The 16,638-nt window shown below is 46.9% G+C and overlaps 1 protein-coding gene across 1 annotated transcript; it reads left to right on the plus strand.

Moving 5' to 3' along the window:
- The first annotated feature begins 654 nt into the window (after window positions 1-654).
- On the plus strand, window positions 655-11,814 carry ZNF597 (zinc finger protein 597). Its single transcript, XM_073214603.1, is given in 9 exon segments — window positions 655-1,321; window positions 1,324-1,377; window positions 3,505-3,550; window positions 3,552-3,671; window positions 3,673-3,906; window positions 3,908-4,057; window positions 4,059-4,330; window positions 4,333-4,377; window positions 4,380-11,814. Coding segments are annotated over 9 exon segments (1,299 nt in total). The 5' UTR covers window positions 655-1,167; the 3' UTR covers window positions 4,604-11,814.
- Window positions 11,815-16,638: the final 4,824 nt, after the last annotated feature.

The raw sequence follows: 16,638 nt of genomic DNA on the forward strand, positions 1-16,638 counted from the left end.
GGGCCCCGTGGGCCCCGCCTCCCGACGCCGCCGACGCCGCCATCTTAGGAGAGGGCAGGCCGGCCGCGAGTCCCGGCCGCGGAGGGGCGTGTTCGCGGGCGGCAGCCGGGGCGAGGCGGGGCTCCACGCTCCCGAGCTGGGTCTGCGTGGGCGCCGGCGGTGCGCTCCTGGGTGGGGGGCTCGGGCTCATGGGGCGGCCTGAGCGCCGCCCGCACAGACGGGGAGGCCCGGAAACGAGGCTTGCTCACGGCCGCCCAGTGCTTGGCTGACCCTCCGCATTTGGGGTTGGCGCTTGGGCTTTAAGGTCGCCGGCGCCTAGCGGGAGTCGGGCCGGGGAAGCCTGGCCGGCCGTCCGGCCAGGTGAGCGTCCTACGCAGGTTCTCATGTATCCTTAGGACAGCTGCTCCCGTTCTGCGTACTCCGGGTGAGACCAGGCCCCCTCCCGCGTCCAAGTTCCTTTGTCCCGCGCTCCTTTGTCAGGGGGCTTAGGCGTGCCGGTCGGACGGGAGGGCCCTCGTTCTCCAAATGGGGAGCCGCTGTCTTCGTTCCTGGATGAGGCGTGAGGAGAAATGGCTTATCGAATTCTTCCTCTCGGAACCACCGCCTGGGAACAGCGCCCATCGGAGATGGCTCTAACCGAGTGCGCAAAGGGTCTTTCTGACATGCTGCCCAAACTTGAGATTTCTGGGCTTCATTCCACTCCTGAATGAGCAAACAAAACCCCTTTAATCACGCCAAAGTCTGCTGACATAGAGCTGGTAAACTTAGGGAAGGAATAATAGGTCGGGATGTGATGCTACCTTGAGTTTAGCAATGAGCGTCATGCGGAAGGAGAGGGACCAGCAAAGGGAAGGATGTTGACAACACTAGAAACCTTCCCCATTCATGATTCTCCCTGGGCTGCTCGCTCTTTTTTCCCTGAGAGCATCCTTGCATAATGGTTTCCCTCCCTGAGAGCTGTCCCCTTATCTTTTCTCTTGTGGTAGTTTCTTCTAGAAGTCTCTTCTAGAACAACTCACAGTTACCGCCTTGATCCTTAAATATTATGTCCATTCATTTTTACTATCTTCTTCCTAGTACCCACCACCAGCCCTTAGAATCCGCTTAGACCCCATCCCCAGCACACAGGACCCTTTTACACCAAGCCCTTTTTCTCCCTTGCATCTGATGTTTCTCTCTTCTCAGCCTTCCTCTACTAAGGGGGTGGGCTTCTTGCCTCTTGTCCTGAGATGGGCTTTCATGTCGTTTCGGGGACCCATGCTGTTTGAGAATCTGGCTGTGGATTCGTCACAAGAGGAGTGTGTGAGTCTGTACCCTGCCCAGGGTCCTTCAGCAGAGACCTCACACACGAGTGTTTTGAGGATATGGCCTTGATGGGTAAGGCAGTTTTTCCTGCATTCTGGAACTTTAGTCAGTTCTAGGATTAGGATTTCATGTCTAATTTACATGTTAGTATCAGCAAGTGGAACCTGTCCTTGGGTGATTTATGTGGATATGATAACTTGCACAAGAGAGCATTTTTCAAAGGATGAAATGATTTTTAAAAGACAACAAGCCTGTCTAGTACAGTGACTGTGGTTTTGCATGAGACATGGCAATGCCTGGTAATCTTGCCAAATATTTGTTATAGTCAATTCACAATTTTACTTGAAACACCCCATTAGTATAAGTTACTTTCATTTGCTAAAGAGTGGAAATTGATTTACTCTTAAGGAGGTGCTGTGCCTTTTTCATCTCAGGGGCACTATATGCAGAAATGTTCCTACGCCTGAGGAGAGTTTACCCCTGACTCGGGCTGACTGTTTGACCGACTCCGTAATTCCTCGTCTCTATTTTCTACTTTCTCTTCATCATGTTCATGTTTTCCTCTACCTTGCTGAACATGTGGAGTATGTTTACAATAGCTATTCTTACACTCTTTCTACAAGTTTTATCATCTGTATCATTTCTGGGTCTGTTTCTGTTGACTGATTTTGCTCCTAGTTAAGGGTCATGCTCTTTGGCTTCTTTATATGCCTTACAATTTTTGACTGGGTGCTGGACATTGTAAGTTTTATTTTGTTGGATGTTGGCTTTTGTAGTGATATAAAAAATATTTTTGGACTTTGTTGTGGGATGCATTTAAATCACTCGGGAGCGATTTTGCCTTGTTAGGGTGTGTTCAGAGCAACCCTTAGTCTAAGGCTGATTTGGCCTTTGCTAAGTCAATGTCTTTCTGAACATACTGCCCAGTGCCCTGTGTGCTTGGGGTAGCAGGGGGGGAGGGTCTTTCCACTTTGGTTGGCAGGAATGTGGACTATTACATGAACTCTCAAGATCACTCTGCCTATTTCATTTTGGTGGCTCTTTTCCCGGCTGGGGGTAGTTCCCTCCCATGCATTCACAGATAAGTACTCAGCCAGTCTTGAGGTGACCCCATCTAGACGACCAGAATGCTCTGCCTGAGCACCTGCTTCTTCTCTGGTATTTCACTGTCAAATTCTAGCTACCTTGACATCCCTGAAGTTGGTTTCCTCAAATCAGCAAAACCACTGGGTACCTCTGGGTTCCCACACGCTGCACTGTAGCCCAGGAACCCTTTCCGGACAGTGAGCTGAGACAATCATGGGGCTGTCTCTTTGGAAGGAGAGATCCCTTTTGTACTAATATATTGGCTTTATAAATTAAGGGTATTTGGTAAAATTAAAGAGGAATGCTTTTTTTTGTCAGGCCTGCATTTTGTCAGCCATCCTAGTGGTGATACTGGTTATTATTTGCTTGCAGGACATGTAACAGCTCTACCTTGATCTTCCCTCTGGGAGCAGTAAAAAAATTTGGGGAAACTCCTGGTGACAATAAAACAATTCCTAATAACCAGAGTGTTTCTCTGCTAGGTAGAAAAATACTGGCTTGCTCTCTTTCTTTCTTGACAAATATGAATCCCAACCTTTTTTCCAGTTGTGGTTGCTCACCTGTCACATGGAACTGCTTAAACTGTAGAAAGCTCTTGAGACCTACATAGACAAACTAGAAAACCCCACCTCTAGGCAGTGTCTATCAAGATTGCTCTTAGATGGTAGTACAGCATGGAGAATACAATTAATGAGTCTATAACATCTTACTACGTTGATAGACAGTGACCGCAATGGAGGGGATGGGGACTTGATAACATGGTGAAAGTTGAACCACTGTGTTGTGCATTTGAAACCATCATAAGATTGTGTATCAATGATACTTTAATTTAAAAAATGTTCTTAGCAACTCTCCCATTGGGCCCTGACTTAGGTATAGCTATTTTGTGCTTTCTCTTCTTGAAGGCTCACCTAGAACTAGATCCTTTGGGAAGCCAGCCGAGCCTCCTGGCTTCTGATGTGGTATATTATCAGTATCTGGGCTACAGGATAAGCCATCACAGTTTCCTGGTCCCCTGGGTAACTAACCTAGCTTGTTCTCTCTCCAAATCTCTTGAATGTCTCAACAGTTATCTCTGTTGTCTATACTTTGCTGTTTTGTTTTTATCAACAGGAGGGGAAATGAGGACCGAGCTTACTCAGCAGTTAAATCTAGACTCTGGCGTTTGAAGAGCTTGCCCTAGAAAAGTACTTCATTGCCGTGCCCCTTGTTTGCTGCCCAGAAGCCTCCTCTGAGAATGGGGCTGGAAACCCTGAGAGGAAAGTATTAGATGTGACTCCGCTGGCAGGAAAAGCTTCATAAGCCTTTAGTTACCATAGAAAATGAGGCCCCATTCATACAACTGTCACGCAGTTTAGGAGCCACAGCACTTTGTGAAATTCTTGAGTTTCCTGGGGAAGAAGCCATAAATTCATACAAGTGTCCTGACTGTGACCAAAGCTTCAGTGATAATTCACACCTTGTTTTGCACCAGAAAACGCATTCAGGTGACAATAAGTATAAATGTAGTGACTGCGAAGATTTTTAATCACAGCGCCAACCTGAGGACACACAGGAGAATCCGTCCTGGCGAGAAGCCTGCTAAGTGCGCAGCGTGCAGCAGCAGCAGCCTCTGCCATCCCTCCCGCCTGTCTCGGCACGTGAATGTCCACGTAAAGGAGAACCCTGCCATGTGGCATATGTGGGACAGGTTTTATGTGGCTCCCAGGATTGGCACAGCATCAGAAAACCCACACTGCCAAAAAAGCCCACGAATGTACTCACTGTTAAATATTTTAGTCAGAAAACAAATCTTGTTTTGCGTGAGAAAACACACCAGCTACCTAGTACTATAACAGTCAGTGTGTGAAATGTCCCAGGCAACCCTCACGCCTCGCCCTCCCCAAGAAGGGCCACGAGAATGACTCTGAATGCTGCAGCAACTGTGGGAAAAGCTGCTTTTGTTCTCAAAATTCAAACCCTTAAAATGTCCTAAGTGAGCCATGACCTTTGTATCTCTGAACTTATTTCCCATCAGAGCATTCATAGAAGGGAGAAGCCCCATAAGTGCAAAGCGCGTGCAAAAAGTTTTATTTTGGACTCACAGCTTGCATGTCACCAGAAGAGCCGCGCAGGGGAGGAACCACGTGAACGTACTGTGTGTGGGAAAAGTTTCCAGCTGAATATACATCTTGTTAATCATTAGTGAACCCATATGAAAAATGCCATGTAAATATAGCAAGTTTTCATTAATGCTTCTGCTTTTCAGTATCTGTACTGAAAATTGGGTAACAATTACCATTTATATTACCAGGCACTTTACATACATTCTATGCAGTATACCACTTAATTTTCATCCCAATCTTTATTTAGGTGGTATGATTTCTATTTTATAATGGATGAAGCATAGTCAATGGCACAGCTAGTGAATGAAGCCAGGATTCTAACACAGTAACTCAATTACTGTTGAAAATCCATTTGTATGTGCCAATGATACAGACCTTCTTAAAAGTTCAGTTTTGGTTAAAATGAAGGTTATTGCTAGAGTTCTTTTAATTTTGTTTACATGGTTTCTCAGTTTAGAAGGAGGAGAATTTATTTATTGCCAGTTCTGCAGGTATAGTATCTAGGACAGTAAATACTTTTACATGTGTTTTACACTTTGTTTTTTGCTATACTTAACTTATCTGAATGTAATATTGGTATGAGATTATTTTACACGTGAGTTTCTGGAGCGGTTTATAAACTTTTTTTCAGTGTGTGAAAAGTTCTCAAATGGGTGGACTAGTTGGTGTCATGATGGTTATTAGTTATTAGTATCTGTGGAGCCCATTCTCAGTTCTGATGCCACGGCCTTTGTGATTCAGGTGTTTGCAAGGATTTTGGCAATCTGACTATAGCTCTTTCTTGTGCCTGGACTTGTTTAAGGGAAAGATACTTGCTCCTCTCTGAGAGGATTTACTTCCAATTCCCCACCGAAGGACTGCCTTGCTATGAATTATAGTAACTATTTAGTGAGCATGCTAGATACTTTAGACATATTACCTAATTTAATCTTCAGAATAAATCTGTGACAGAGAAAGAACTATACTCATATCTTAAATGAGAAACTGAATCCCAGAGAGAATAACGTCAGTACCTTGCGCAAAACACGAAAATAGCAGTGCACTGAAGGTTGTGTCTGAGCTTAGGTCTCTGATGCCAAAGGCTGTGCATTCTTCACCACTGCGTTATGTGTTGGCATTCAAACTATGTGTTAGGACTGCAAGCAGCCAGGGAGACTGAAAGGTGGGTGAGGATGGTCCTCGTGGAGGCTACCTTGTGGAAGCACATCCTAGAGCCCCTTTGCCCTCTCTGCTTTACCCCAAGCCTAACTTACGTGTATGGTTATGAAAAGCCACAGAAAGACTCCTAGGACTTCAAGATCAAACTCCTATCCTTCTGACCAGTCCAGAGATGACAAGCTCAACAAAGTACTGTCTTTACAGTTTTAGTTGGGTTTTGGTTAAAAATGTTTTTTCCTCCTCATTTCCAAGGAAAAGTGCATATAGAAAATTGTTATAGAGCTTAACCAAAATACTTAACAATATATAGGTCTTTAGATACTGCTGTTACATGTACATATTGGAGCAAAATATTGTTCAGTGGAATGGTTATTAATGTTAAAAAGAACTAAGGAATCTTGTAAATATATTCATATAGAATTCCTCTTTAAAGCAAAATCAATTGTGTACTTAGCAGAATGTGTTTAAAATGGGCTTTTGATTGAGATGTGAGAATGGCCTTACTCTGACATAATATAAAAGTACAGCACTTAGTAAAGTTGACTTATCACTGGGAGACTTCATAAGCTAGAATAGGGCTGTTTAGGAATAATTGGATGAAAAGTAGTACCTGGAAGATGTGGTCTTTTTACAGAACAGCAGACCAAACACAATGTACAGAAAGATACTGGCCTCTGCTCTAAGCTCTTAACACTAGAAGCAGGAAGATGCTGTCCATGAGAAAAATGGAAACCAGCAGTCCTAATGCAGCTTGCCCACTCCTTTCCCCCTTTTGGCGTTTCTTGTTCCTTATTTGCAGACTCACAGTTGAGACCCTGTGCTCTGTATGTCAACATCACAGTTGGCTCTTTGTTTCTGATGTCTCACTCTTAGGGCACAGGACAGCAGTCTGCTGGGGCCTCAGGATCTTAATAGAAGTGAAGTGTTCTGTAGGTTTTTCTTTAGTAAGTCTCTGTCAGAGGTGCTTAGAATTGTGTTGGAAGATGCTTTCCAGTTTTCTTATCAGCCACCTCTGGGATACAAAGATCTTTGCTAAATGTCAAAAGCTCTCCTGCTTCTGTCTCGCTGGGAGGAGCTGGCATGGTGCCCCATCAGCACATATTAGGGGCTTTTATTTTTCAGGTGACTGAAGAGTTGCAGGATGGGAGTGAAACTGGGAAAGAGGCCCTGCCAGCAGTGTTGCTGCAGGAAGAAGTGGGGAAGGCTACCTTAGTAGGCACTTGGATGGAACGGGGCTAACATAAAGGATGGAAACTGGCATCCTTTCCTGTGCTCCTGAGAAAGTGTAGGGGGAGGTGAGAATTTATGCCATAAATGCTGTTCCACACCTAGCTGTGGAAAGTCCCCTTTCCAGATGAGGCTTCCTTCACAATTCAGGTCTTACATTTTTCTTTATTTTCTAGATTTTAGAGGACAATGCCAAGCCTCCATAAAGTATTTTAAGGAATGGCACTTTCATAAAAATGTACATGCATATAATGTGTACTTGCCTTTTTGATGTAATACTATCAATGACTGGTATACAGAAAAAATTTAAAAATTAAACACAAACCCTAAGAGTCAATTACTATGAAATAGGCATATTTTCTGTTGTTGCCTTTCTGTACACTTGCACCTAACACATTGGCTGGACATAATTCAGGCTGCTCTGAGCCCAAGGAGTTGAAAGAAGAGTGTCTGCCAGTCTGCCAGTGAGGTCCAGGCTGTTTTACAATGGCTTTTCCACCCTTCTATTTACAGTGTCAACTGATGGAGACAGAGTCCACAAATTGTCATTAACTCACAGATACTGGTAGCATACCATGTCAGTATTAACAAATACTGGATAAAAGTTAATATAGGGATGAAAAACAAAATGCAGGGAATTTATTGTTAGGAATGGTTGGTTCACTACCTTTTGCAGCATGGATGTTGACCCACTATGAAGCATGAAAAGTGTACTGAAGAAATCGACTAGAACTTCTTGTTTTTTGTTGTTGATGCAGTGATGAAAATATGTATCAACTAAGTCCTTAATGTGATTGCTGGAAGGTCGATCATTGATAAATAGAGCATTATTCCAATAGAGCTCAGATGTCAACAGTTTACATTTTATAATCAAAGAAATTGTGGAAATTAGTACAATTCAAAGGAGTTGTACTCAAAAGTAGTTTGGTTTAGAGCTTCGTTGCAATAGAGAGTCTATTCCCATCTCCCATTTAACACAGAAAATATGTAACCCAGTAATTCAGGGAGTTAAATAATGACATTTCACAATAAATGCCATTTTGAGTCTTTGACTCCTGAGATTCCATATAACTAAGTGGCATTGTTCTGATGACTACAGCATGTCATACAGTCTGATACCACAGATTTTGCCCAAAGTAATCTGCCAATTTACTGCACTTGTGTACAAAGCAGGTTATGGTTTATCTCATTGTTTATTAAACTTATTATCCCTATAGGATTTCAATAGTGAAGTTTTTGCTTAGACCATTGTTTAAAAGTAACTAAATGATGTTCATTAGAAGTATGACTGTTCATCTGTTTTAGTTGTGTAGATCGAGAGAGCTATTGATACCAAGATGACCATTATCCGTCTTGGCCCATCTTGACTACAGGTGTTTTGTCTTTTATTCTTTGACAATCCTCCTTGCATTAACAGTCTGAGGAGATGACATAAATACACATTTATATAAACCTTAGAGTATGCTGCAATCTCTAGTTCCTCTGGATACCTCACTAGTATGTTTATTGTGTGTGTCCTTTGTAGTCTGTTGAATGCTTTGATTTTACTATTCTTGGTGTGTTCTCATTCTTAGCTCTAGATTGCAAGTAGGCAGTGAACGTCTATCTGATGTGCAATTTGCCATTGAATAAACTCTTTTTTATAATGATGGCAATGAGGTAAACTTTTTTTTTCAAACTTTAGTTGTCTGAGGTGGCCGTGGTTGGAAGAGGGTGAGTCAAGGACGAAGGGGCGTTTTACGGGCGGGAAATCGTTTGCTCCCTGGAACTCAGAGGGGGCTCCCAGCGGACGTCGACCTCGTTTCCGGTCGGCGGTGCCGGGCCAGGTGCCTCCGGGTGCGCAGGGCAGAGCGGGGAAGGGAACGGGCAGGGATCCCACAAGCCTTTGCACGGCCTCCGAGAGCCCGGGCCGCCCACGCTCTTCGCGAGCGCTCAGGCCGCCGGGAAAGCCAACGAGGTGAGACGCGCTAGAACGGCCCGCGGGCTGGGAACCGGAAGTCGCGCGCTCACTTCTGGGGGTGCTTTTCCGCACTCCTACGCAGCTCCGCGGCAGTGGGTGGGCCACCGCCTCCGCCACCCACCCACGGGCGGCGCCGTCGAAACCGGGGGAGGAGGAGGGGGAGGGGGAGGGAGCGAGAGTGTTTTCCAAGCCCCTCCTCAGGCCTCCTCCGCACCGGCGGGAGGGTAACGCCGGTGGCCGTCGCGGGCATCCAGAATCTCGGCCCTGGACTGTAGGCACAGCGCTACCTCGCCGGCCCTAACCCCGTGTTAGCGATGCGGAGCTACGGGCCCGTCCTGCCTGTGTGTCTCTGGCTTGCTGAAAGGGATACTTTATGCGTCCCACTTGCCCTGGGTAATGTGTCTTCTCTGAAGACCCGGCACAGTCTCCTCGTCGGATTTCTGCTTGCGCCGAAGCCGAACTCTTAACAGGCTTCTGGTTCCTTAGAGTATATCCTGAGCCCACCTGAGTACACGGTCCGCAGCCGCGCTTAGCTACTTCCATGAATACAGAGTCCTCACTTTCTAGCTCAGGTGCCTTTTCCCTGCACTCTACATCTCTGTATTCAGGAGGTCTTTGGATGTCTGAGGCACCAAAAACATGACCAAAACCAAACTCGTGCTTTTAGCCCCTAATTTTGCCTCCAGTATGTGGCGCCACATCCACACAATTCTTCATGTTACGCACACACTCTCCTTCCGGCTGAACACACACTCAAGTCGTGTTGATGATTTTACCCACAAAATACCTCTCAAACCTGACTGCTTTCCCTCCACTCAGATCCAACAGTACTTGCCTGGATTGACTGACGCAGCCCCCAAACCTCTCACATCACTCTTTTCTTCTGCCAGCACATCTGATTTTGTCACCATCCAACTTTGACATCTTCCACTGGCTTCCATTGTCCTTAGGATAATGTCCAAAATTTTCAACGTGACCTTATTGTTACTTCCCTGCCAGCTCTCAATTCCAGCTCCTCTTTTCTTTCTTCTGTCTCCAACTGCATTGACTTTCTTTCAGTTCATCAAATAGAACAAGCTCTTCACTTCCTTTTACCTGGAACATCGTCCCCATCCTTACCTCCTTTATTTTATCCTCCTCAAAGCATTTGCATGCTTGTAATTGAATAGTAATGATGTAACTAGAGGTTTAATGTCTCTGTAGGGGCAAGGGTCAGGCACATGGTAAGTGCTTAAAATTATGCAATGAATGAAATTTCTGTGGTTCTGTCACTTTTATACTGTTGGATAATTTTTGTTGCAGTAATGAAAATATGTATCAACTAAGTCCTTAATGTGATTGCTGGAAGGTCGATCATTAAATAGAGCATTATTCCAAAAGAAGTCAGATGTCAACAGTTTACATTTTATAATCAAATTGTGGAAATTAGTACAATTAAAAGGAGTTGTACTCAAAAGTAGTTTGGTTTAGAGCTTCGTTGCAACAGAGAGAGTCTATTCCCATCTCCTCCCATCTAACACAGAAAATACCTAATTTTGGGTAGAAGACTGACTGGAAGAAAGGGAAGAGGCCCTGGTACTATTGTTGCAAGTAGGCAGGAGGTGTAACAGTGGCTAAGAGAAGCTGTAAGGAATTATCAAAAAGCCTAAGACAGTTCTCTGGATAAAAATGTTATGATACCCTATAGGCTTTAAAGGAATACTTTAATGAAGATGCACACTTGCCACAAGCCATGTTTGAAAGAAGTGAGGTAAATGTGATATTTGTATTTCAAATAGAATTGTGCTGAGTTAATACAACAGAGAAGTAAATGTAACAATTTGAGTCCACATGTTACTGCCTTGACCTTTCTGGGAGTAAGTTTCAGTGATTAAAGTAGCTCACATTGCTGGGCTAGGGGATACCTGGCCCAATAACATCGTTGCCTACTCTGTTCCCTCCTAGAAGGTCCCCTCAATGGGGGAAGGGCAAGCACTCAGGAGGGGCTGAATGGTGCCACACTTGAAGGCTAGGCAGCCCAGGAAGTTCCAAGAACGGGAACTGATGACACCATGAAGATCATGGATCAAAAGGGACTTGGCCAGCAGGTCCATATTCCTGGTTAACTTCACCTGACTGATTGGGGCCATGAGCCTGTCCCTGACCCAACCACTATGGCCAGGAGGATGGAGTAGGCTGGCCAGAGCTGTTCTCATGTGTTCTCCTGGAGCAGTGGTAGGGTTCAGCCCCACCAAAATCACATGGATGAAGTGGAGAAGCAGTGACTCTCTGAGGGATACTTAGGGTACTGTAAGAAGATAGGATGGGTGCTGGGGTCAAAAGTTAGCAGGTAAGTCAGAGAATCAGGTAATAAGTGATGAAAATGGATAACACTACTCAACATGTCACATTCCTGGCGCTCCCATGCTAGGCACTTTCCTGGATTAGTTCACCATTACCGCATTTTACACATGCAGAAAATGGCTTGAATGTAGGATTATGAGACATAGAAGGAGACGGAATGGAAGTCTAAAGTGCATGGTAGAAGATGTGCTGCTCAATATTGCTCAGCTTTCTCTAAGCTAGGCAAACTCCAGAAAATGACTGGGTCTCAGTCTCCGCAAATGCCGGAGGAATAACTGTGAACGCTACCTCAAAGTGTGTAAGGGTCAGGAGAGATGGGCATATCTATAAGGAATCATTTCTTGCTGTAGAGTGACTGGCCTGGCAGGAGAAAGCTGGGGGGCCCTGACCTTCCTATCTCAAGTAGAACCTTCCCTAGTAACTTCCCATCTCGTGATTCCTGTTTATGTTTTTTCCTTAGTAGTTATGGTTGCAGTTTTACATTTGTGTAATTGTCATGTCTGTTTCCTCCTCTAGACTAGGCTTTCTAAGACAGCATGCACATCATCTGGGTTCACCATAGTCACGATGCAACCCCCTGCGATATCAGTGAATACTTGTCACAAGAATAAACGAGCTTAATGAATGACACTCTAGGATAGACTTTCTGCATGCGGTGTTATTCAGAGCGCTCCGCGGGCCCACGCGCTCTTCACGCGGTCAGCTGCTGACGGACAAGGGGGTGACGAGGATTCCGGGGCGGGGCGCCACCCGGCCCAATCAGAGGGGATTGGACGGTACTTCCGGCAGAGGCCCCGCCCCCCGCCCTCGGCCTCTGTACCCGCTGTACCTTCCCATCTCGAGGCTCCACCTCGGCGGTTCTGCACCGGGCTGGCGATGCTGGAGGGGCCTGACCTCGTCGGGTGTTGTCAAGACCACCCTGGGGAATCCCAGAGAAACGAGCGCGGGGGGCCCCGGGGCACCACTTCCATCCCCCGAGCGAGTGCCGAGCCCAGCTCCTCGGCGGGTCGGGGGCGCCTGGGTGCGGCCCCGGGCTAGGAAGACGGGGCCAGAATTTCGACGTCACCTGCCTTGTGGGGCTAACTGCAGCCACTGCAGCATTTGGGAACAAGCCTGAGACAGCAGACAGGAGGCTGTTGGGACAGAAAGAGCCTGTAGTAGGGGTCGTGGGAATGAGGACAGGGGTGGCCTCCGCACAGATTTAGGGCGCAGAGGTAACAATCTGGTTGGGTGAGAGAGAAGCGAGTCAAAGATGGCTTGGAAATTTCTGGGTTGGGTGACCTGATGGCTGGTAGACTTGTGGGAGGTATCTCTTGCCTCCTCATGAGTTTACAGTTTTTCTGAACTTTCCAGGAAGAGGTATTAGTCACAAGTGAGTGTGACACCGCGGCTCTAAGTGCTGCAGGGATGGGATGCGTTATGCTATGATTTCACCTGGCAAGGAAGGTTAGGGAGCCTGTTTACTTCTGAGGAGAGCGGAGAGCTAAACAAGGACTTGAGACCTCTGGAAAGGGCACCAGGTAGTGGGCTGACGTCTCTGATGGAGAACTTTGCAAGGGCCTTAGCTAATGTGTCCGCTGACCCCATGTATTGTCAGCTTTTCCCTGTCAACTGTATCCAGGGGAAAAGACAAATTGGAGAACTCAGATGCCCGCCACACCCTACAGAGACAGGGTGTGATGTTCCCAGGTCTAGTCCCAGCTGTATGAGGTTGTCCTCTGAGCCGTAAGATGACTGCAAACTTGGGTGCCCTGGGCCTCCCCAGTCCCCAGAATTGGAAAGCTGCCTGATAACAGATGCCACCTCGTGGGAGAGGTCCAGCCTACAAACCCACGATCCTTGTCCTGGAACACTGCTGCCACTGTGTCAGACCCTCCGCCCCACGGAGCTGTGCCAGGGGGGCTCCTGCCACCAGTGGGGAATGCCAAGATGCCTGCCAAGGAGCAGATCCTGGGACTACTGGAGCTGTCCTGGGCTCAGCTGAGATAAACACAAGAGTAACCCTGATGGAAGATGTGCAGAGAGCCCAGTAAGCCAGGATGCTGGTGAGAAGGGTCAGAGAAGACGGAGAGAGTGAGCAGGAGATGAGTGATAAGCTCCTCGCCTGGGGAAAAGTAGGCCTGCGGTTGGTGGGGAGGGGAGGAACCCTGAGCACGTTACCCTCTGCTTCCTCTTACCTGGGGCTCCTGTCTCCGTCAGGGGAAAAGCCACAGCACTGAGCTCCGACAGTCACCTTTATTTTGGCCAAAGCCAGAACCAAACTTTCTGGGCCTCGGTGGACAGCTCAGAGTAGAATCGAAAACTAGACAGTATTTTACCCGTGTCTCCAGTTACCGGTTATCTACTCATCATTTTATCTTACCTCATTTTACCCGATAGGGAAATCGAGGTGGAGGCATCTTAGAGCTCAGTAACTGGCTAGTTGCAGCACTGGAAATGGAACCTGGGTCTTCAGGCTCCTCGCCCAGTGCCTTTTCCACTGTCCCAAGCTGTCTCCCGGTCACGTTCCATAGCAGCGTGCTAGCTATGCGCTCAGCTAACTCCTCATGAAGAAGTAATTTCTTTCTCAAAAAGACGTGTCTGGCTGCACAACTTTGTGAATGTACTAAAACCCACTGAACTGTACACACTTCAAAAGAGTGAGTTTTATAGCATATGAATTATATCTCAATTTAAAAAATAACCTTGGAAGCAAAATGAAGTTGAAGTATTTTAAACAGCAATAAAATTCATATTTAAGTGTAATATACAAAATAACATCAGAGACGTGAAAAGAACTTATGCTACCAAATTGACTAATTTTTGTGCACACCTGATAGTAAAGCTGCTTTTGCCTTCTCCGTGCAAAGAATATCTCCTACGATGAGCTGTTAAAACTGTTAGCATTTGCAATTACTTATCTGTGCTAACAGTGTACAATGAAAATAAAGTTCAAATAAACTGGATCTTAATATAAGAATCAGTTCCAGAAAGGATAAATAAAAATTTCAAAGACATGTGCCCTGGTTTAGGCACTATTTCCTTCCAGAGAACTCACCCTTTGCCAAGAGCAAAAAGGTGCCACACAGTTTCAAACTGCTGAGTAGAGAGTTTTCTCCCGGGCTTGGGGCACAGCTATGGGCCATGGGGAGGGGTGGGGGATCTAGACAAAAGGGGAGAAGCTGCAAGTCTGCCACAGGGAGGTGCACGTCCCACTCAGCTCCTCTGCCCACCCAGGGTGATGGAGCTGGGACCCCCCCCCCACCCACTGTGCTGGCTTCAGGAGGTCCCTTACTGCCTAGGAGCAGACTTTTCCAGAGCTCTCATTTCTCCTTCCTGAGGGCACATGTTTGACCTCTGGTGTGATCTGTGACCTCCGATTCCCCCAAATCCTGGCTCAGAGCCCAGAGCCTCTCTCCTAGACAGTCATCCTGCCGGGTAGCATACATGCTGTACTTCACCTTCTTGCCCAGAAAACACACCTCCCTGAAGGCCTCCTTCCCTGCATTCATGTCAGGTGTTTTACAAAGCCTCTGGGTGGGGCGTTCTGGAGGCTGCAACATGGTCCCTCTGCTCCCCTCTCTAAAGGAGTCATGAAAGCAGCCAGGACGCCAAGGGCAAATGCCTGCATGGCTCAAAGTCCAGCATCTTGGGACATAAAACACGTAGGACGACACCAGAATGAAATGCTGCACCTTGTAAAGTGGCAAGTTCCCCATCTATGAAAATTTCTAACAAGAGCGTGAATCGCAGTCTATCAGGGTCTATCAGACGGATCTATGCAAAAAGCAGATAATTTCAGTTTAGGTCCCAGCACTAGAATGTGATTTTGGAAAGGTTCGTCAGAGGAGTGTGGGACAGTCAGAGGCGGACTTGATCACCCTCCCAGTTTCGCAGGTGCCACCCACCTTTGCCGCTGGCCACACTTCCGGTGGTGGCTTGGTCAGACCTGAGGGCCTCCTGCAAGGGGGCCTGGCCCCTCAAAGGCTGAGGCATTAGGCCCCGTGGGGCCTTTGTCTTAGGGGGCTTGGGCACTCACCACACTGGAGGCTTGATCCACTTATTTAAACCTTACAAAGTTGAGTAAACATGTTAGGCAGGAAAATAAGTATGAATGGGGTGGATAGAGAATAAGGCCAATAAAGGCCACTAGAAGGCCAATAAAGGCTAATAGAGGCCACACCCGGGTCCCAGTGGGGCCTCAGGAGGCCTGAACTTCCACACTCACCTTTGGACATCCCACCCTCCTGAGGCTGCTCCTGTCAGGGACACCCTCCGCTGCCACCCTGGTCTCCTTCCTGTCTCCAGTCCCCGGCTCTATCCATCTTTGCGGGCAAGCCCTCCCCCAGACCTCTGCCTGCAGGAACCCCAGAAGCGCTGGAGCACACCAGTCACAAGACTTGGGCCCTGTGGCAAATTTTTCTTTGGGTTTTTGAAAATTATGTATTTGCAAAAAGGAAGGAACACATATTCACAATAGCCAAAACATAGAACCAATCCCAGTGTCCACTGATGGATGAATGGATAAATCAAAGATTCCATCTGTACAACAGAATGTTATTCAGCCTTAAAAAGGAAGGGACTTCTGGCCCGCACTGCAGCACTGATGGCCCCTGAGGACGCTACGCTGCATGAAGCAAGCTAGTCAGAGAGACAGACGCTGTGTGATTCCACCGCTGTGAGCTCACAGGGTGTGGGGGCCAGGGCTAGAGGAGGGGGAGCAGGGTCAACGTTTAATGCAGACAAGGTTTCATTTTGGGAAGACAAAGTGTCCTGGAGGGGATGGTGGCCATGGCTGCATGAAAGTGTGAATGTGCTTAATGCCACTGAATTGTATACTTAAACATGGCAGAAATGGTAAATTTTATGTTATGCATATTTACCACAATAAAACATAAATTGTAAAAAGCCAATGTAAAACAAAAGGCAGCACAAAGGGCCATGGAAAAAAGGGGGCACCTCTCTCTTGCACACCAACGCCACTCATTAACAGGGCTTTGAAGAAATTCTTCTCTTTTCAGGTACTGTGCCCACAGTGTTGGGAAGTGCCAAAGCCAGGGAAACAGGACCTTTGCTCCTTTGCTCATCCCAGGATCTGAAGAGCTCACTGAAGATTCAGGATGCTTGGTTTTACTGGACACACAATCTGTCTTCCTTTTATTCGACACTTTCCAGAAGGCAAAATAAAATGCTCTCGCGCACACGTGTTTACTTCACCAATCACATGAGGTAAGCAAGGCAGGTCTTCCCGTTTCCGGAGGAGGGAACAGGCTTGGAGAATTTAAATAACACATCCAGGTCATGAATGTCAACAGGGCCGGACACAAGGCACCCCAGTCTTAGCCAGGTATGAAGTCCACCCCTCTGGTTTGTTCACGGAGCTGCCTCAGATCCAACCAAGCCCGGGTCACCCCCAGGACCAGAGTAGGTTCCTGGAGTCCCTCTAGCCGGCTCCGCCTTGAACCTGGTCCCAGA

The sequence above is a fragment of the Manis javanica genome, chromosome 10 (assembly GCF_040802235.1).
Source record: "Manis javanica isolate MJ-LG chromosome 10, MJ_LKY, whole genome shotgun sequence".
Lineage (NCBI taxonomy): Eukaryota > Metazoa > Chordata > Mammalia > Pholidota > Manidae > Manis > Manis javanica.